The 4,130-nt window shown below is 43.2% G+C and overlaps 1 protein-coding gene across 1 annotated transcript; it reads left to right on the top strand.

The window, feature by feature from the left end:
- Nucleotides 1–2,573: 2,573 nt before the first annotated feature.
- LOC110862242 (interferon-induced, double-stranded RNA-activated protein kinase) lies at nucleotides 2,574–3,532 on the top strand. Its single transcript, XM_022111422.1, has 2 exons — nucleotides 2,574–2,792; nucleotides 3,071–3,532. The coding sequence occupies exons 1-2, from the start codon at nucleotides 2,574–2,576 to the stop codon at nucleotides 3,530–3,532; spliced, it is 681 nt and encodes a 226-aa protein (XP_021967114.1).
- Nucleotides 3,533–4,130: the final 598 nt, after the last annotated feature.

The following is a 4,130-nucleotide window of genomic DNA, read 5'->3' as shown; positions in this document are numbered from 1 at the left end:
TTTGGCCAGGGCGCCAATATCGGGACGGCGAACTGTAATGTGACAATTTGCGGGATGGAAAATGGTGGAGGCTACGAATGCAAGAAATTTGTCACGGGCGCGTCAATCTTGATACGGCTGTCACAACCGGACGTAAGGTTAAACATATACATATCTACTCACTAGGGGAACTTTGCAGGTGCCCCACAAACATTTGGGTGTCACCCACACCTAATCGCGCAAAATTTGTATACGACTTACACATGTACGAGAGCGATCCGTTAAATATTTCCAAAATGTAGGTTGGACATAATTTCGGATCAATTTTTTTATAATTTATAGCGAGTAGTGGGGGTGTGCCGTCGTTTAAGCCCTTCCTTACATAGTAGTGGGGAAGCGCACTGTCATGGAGTAGTTGGAAAGTGAGACAGAGTGCGGGGAGTTCAAAAAAGCACCAAGAAAGACGTGTGTACTAAATTATTTTTAAGACGTTGAAACAATTACAAATTTGATTCCTTGTAGCCCACTCCGTCAAGAGTTGAATCTGTATGAGAGGTGCAAACAAAATATGGGATCGCCCTCGTATTAAATAATGTGAAGGGGTTTCCGTGTAAAATTCACGCTTCGTCAAGTTGTGACGATTTTTGTGACGATATTTGCGATCAGCGTATCAACAGCTAACCGTCGTAGATCAAGCAAAGTTCAGAGAAATTCGAGTGAGGTCAACGCCCTAAAGAGTGAGTGAGGGAGACGGTCATCCGTTTCCATGCCGCCCGTAGGCTTCACATACGCTCGTCACAAATATTAGCACGACCCGATCACAAGTGAATTTTACCCGAAAATTTTGTCACATTCTTTAATAATTCGTATATTGAGCACAATGTTCGCCCTAACCCGGTGTGGCCACTTGTTGTTCCCAAGATTCCTACTCAGTTCGCATCACTGTTCTATGTTAAACTTAAAATTTTAATATTATTATATGTATGCATTGAAGACTGGCTACTTTTTCCACTCGATTAAATGTGAGTGCCCTGGCAAGTTGGAGATTCCATGTGGCGGCAAATGTTCTGAGAGGGTGGTTCCCAGTTGGAGATCGTGCGCAACTCTTTACTCCGAAGCGGATTGTTCAGATTGCGCGCAACCCGGGGTTTCCCTTGAATTCGGGAAGGAACTAATTTACGCGGGACACAACGTCCTTACCGCGGCAGCATTTGAGTCTCACCGACTCCGCAATGGGTGTAAACTCTTGATGGAGCTGTTCTCCAAAAATAGGACGGTTTTATACAGTAAGGAAGAAAAATATCCGTGGCAGCACCACTGGAAGGTGAGCAAAGATGATTTTAAATTAAAAACGATTTCGCAATTTCGCAATAGTTTTGGATGGCCCGCGGTAATAAATTTATTACCGCTCTGGCTTTTATATTTGTTGCAACTTTCAGCCCCAAAGGATAACCGAGGACGTGGAAGCCGTCGTATTTTCGTGCAGCTGCGACTGCGCCGCTCTAAGATATCAGTTGAATGACGACTCCATTTTATACCCCGACTGGGTTTGCATCCCAGAGAGACAATTACCGACGTACGGTAACCCTGGAGGTATTTCAATTTACGAGAAAGGAACAGTTTTGCAAAACGTTTTTAGTCAGTATTCCTTATACCCCCTGCGTTTTGACTTTTGTCATCATTTTTGGACCTTAAGTAATCGAAAATGAAAACAACAATGTTAGTAAGATACGGTGTTTTTTACATTTAGGAATGAAATGCTGTGTTTTCTGTTTTTTTAGGTCGCGTTTTTCTTGTGTTTTATGTCGGTGTGCTTTTTTGTGTGTCGTTGTCTTTTTTGATACGCCATCTACCAAATGATGCATGGTACTATATAAAAAAACGCACCGACACAAGAGCCCATTTCGACACAAAGAACTGAAAAAAAACACCCAATCGTCATTTTCCTAGCCGTATTTACACCGTAATTAATTTTGACTCATCCCTTTGTCAGCCGACTACTCCTGCCACGTCGCCATCTGGTCCGGTCAGCTTGCCCTATTCCTCCTGACCCTCCTCCTCGCCACCTTAATCACTTCGAGGACCATTATAAAATACAAATCCTCCTGGCGCCACCAAACCGCCGAACGTTCAAAATATCGCGCCGTCACGTACAAAATCCTTACCACGGAGCCCTCCCACCCTCCCGGAAACGACTTCACCACCTCCGTCCAACTTCGGATATCCGAAATCGGGGCTCCGAACAAAGTAAGGAAGACCAAACAGCTCTCAAAGTCTCGACCGGACCTCCTCTTTTCCGACATGATTGGCGACGGAACTTTCGCCAAGGTGTACAAAGTCTGCCAAAATGCCGCCGGGAGTCGTGACGACGTCGCCGTGAAAATTGTCGACATCAATAAAGCGCTCAAAAAGTTGGCCGGCATGGACTCTACGACGCAACACTTCAACAAACTCTTAATCGAGGTTGACATCTTGAACCGGCTGGACCACAGGAATGTCGTCAAGGGGTACGAATCCTGGGCGGAAGATTGGGGCGGCGCCCCCCCTCGAGGTTCGACATTCAAGACATTTGCGGAAAATCGGTGTCCTCGACGATGAGCAATTTCCTCTTTCTCAAGTTGGAGTTGTGCCATTTTAATTTGAAAACGTGGATCCAGGCCGGGCGCGACGTGGCGGAATCTGTTGCAATTGATCGAGTTCAAAAAGTGGGACAAAGTTTGGACGTTATGACTCAACTTTCCCGCGGGTTGGACTACGTTCACGGGAAGGGATATATTCACAGGGATTTAAAACCGAATAATATTTTGGGAAAGGTATGTGTCGACGAAAAGTTTCAATTTTTTGTGCAGGGGAGATGAATGTGCAAAGTTGAGAATAATCAATATGAAATTTGCACTTTTTCAATTTGCACATGATTTCTAACCCTTAGGCAGTGGTAAAATGTGGATAATTTGTTAGTTTTGTGTAATTTCCATTTGATACTTTTATTCACTTTTGGCCACATTTTTACCACGTGCGAGTGCCAAAATGTCCTTTGGTCGGAAAAAATGAACATTTATTTTTATTTGATTTTCATTGTATCTCGTCCCAGATTTGTTCGGATGATCAAGTTGTCTGGAAGATCGGCGATTTTGGTCTATCCGTCCCCTTCTTTGCGGAAACCGCGTCTTCCTGGAAGAACGAGGGGGCAGGGTGCGACTTGTACCGCAGTCCGGAAATGATTACGGGCCTAGGTTACTCTGAAAAGACGGATATTTACAGTTTGGGCCTCATCTTTCTTCAACTCTGCTCCATACTTTGGGGCGGATTCGACCTAGCCTTGGTTGTCTCGGAACTCAGAAAGCTGACATCTGATACCGGACACGACCTCATTCTCGCCAACTTGTGCGGTGCGAAGGACCCCTTATTCCGCGACATTCTGAACACTATGCTGTCCTTACGACACACCCGCCGCCCCACCGCGAGAGAACTACTGGTCGAATTTATTCATGCGGAGGACCATTATTTTAAGGAGAACGAGAGAGACGACGTGTTCCTGATACAAGATTTTTAAAATAAAAAAAACTCGATTTTTAAGTTACATAGTTTATGGGGGGTCCCGGTATATGGAATAAATGAGTTTTATTCGTTTTTAATTAAATTTGTAAGACGTTATTTTCGGTAAAGTTCTATCAATTAATATGATTTTGTGTATCTCAATTATTTAAATTACGCCGCGGTCACGATTTAAGGCATCCACCTTTACCTTGACCAAAAATTTCAGTGCACGCCAAAAAGCATCGTACACGATCAAACGAAAGCCTATTCTTCTTAGAAAAGGTTGTCGTACTATCCAATAAAAAAGATTAAAAAGACGAAAAAAATGTACGTGAATTGTTATTTGGCACTTAATTATTATTTTTAAATGATAACACGTAACATGTCCGTGACCTTAAAAATCGGCGGCGCAGAATTAGTCGGCAATTAGTTATTCGATAATAAATATGCAGAAACTCAGCAATTCAAGTTTATAAGAAATAAGATCATATTGAAACTTATTTATCAGACTTATTTCGCATACTGTAACTCTCTAAATTTTATGAATGCAGTTTACTGATATTTGGGGATCCAACTGTGAGATTTGGGATCCGCCCCCTGGACGGGGAAATCTC

This window comes from Folsomia candida, unplaced genomic scaffold (genome assembly GCF_002217175.1).
Source record: "Folsomia candida strain VU population unplaced genomic scaffold, ASM221717v1 Fcan01_Sc052, whole genome shotgun sequence".
Taxonomy (NCBI): domain Eukaryota; kingdom Metazoa; phylum Arthropoda; class Collembola; order Entomobryomorpha; family Isotomidae; genus Folsomia; species Folsomia candida.
This window is presented reverse-complemented; position numbering and strand designations above follow the sequence as displayed.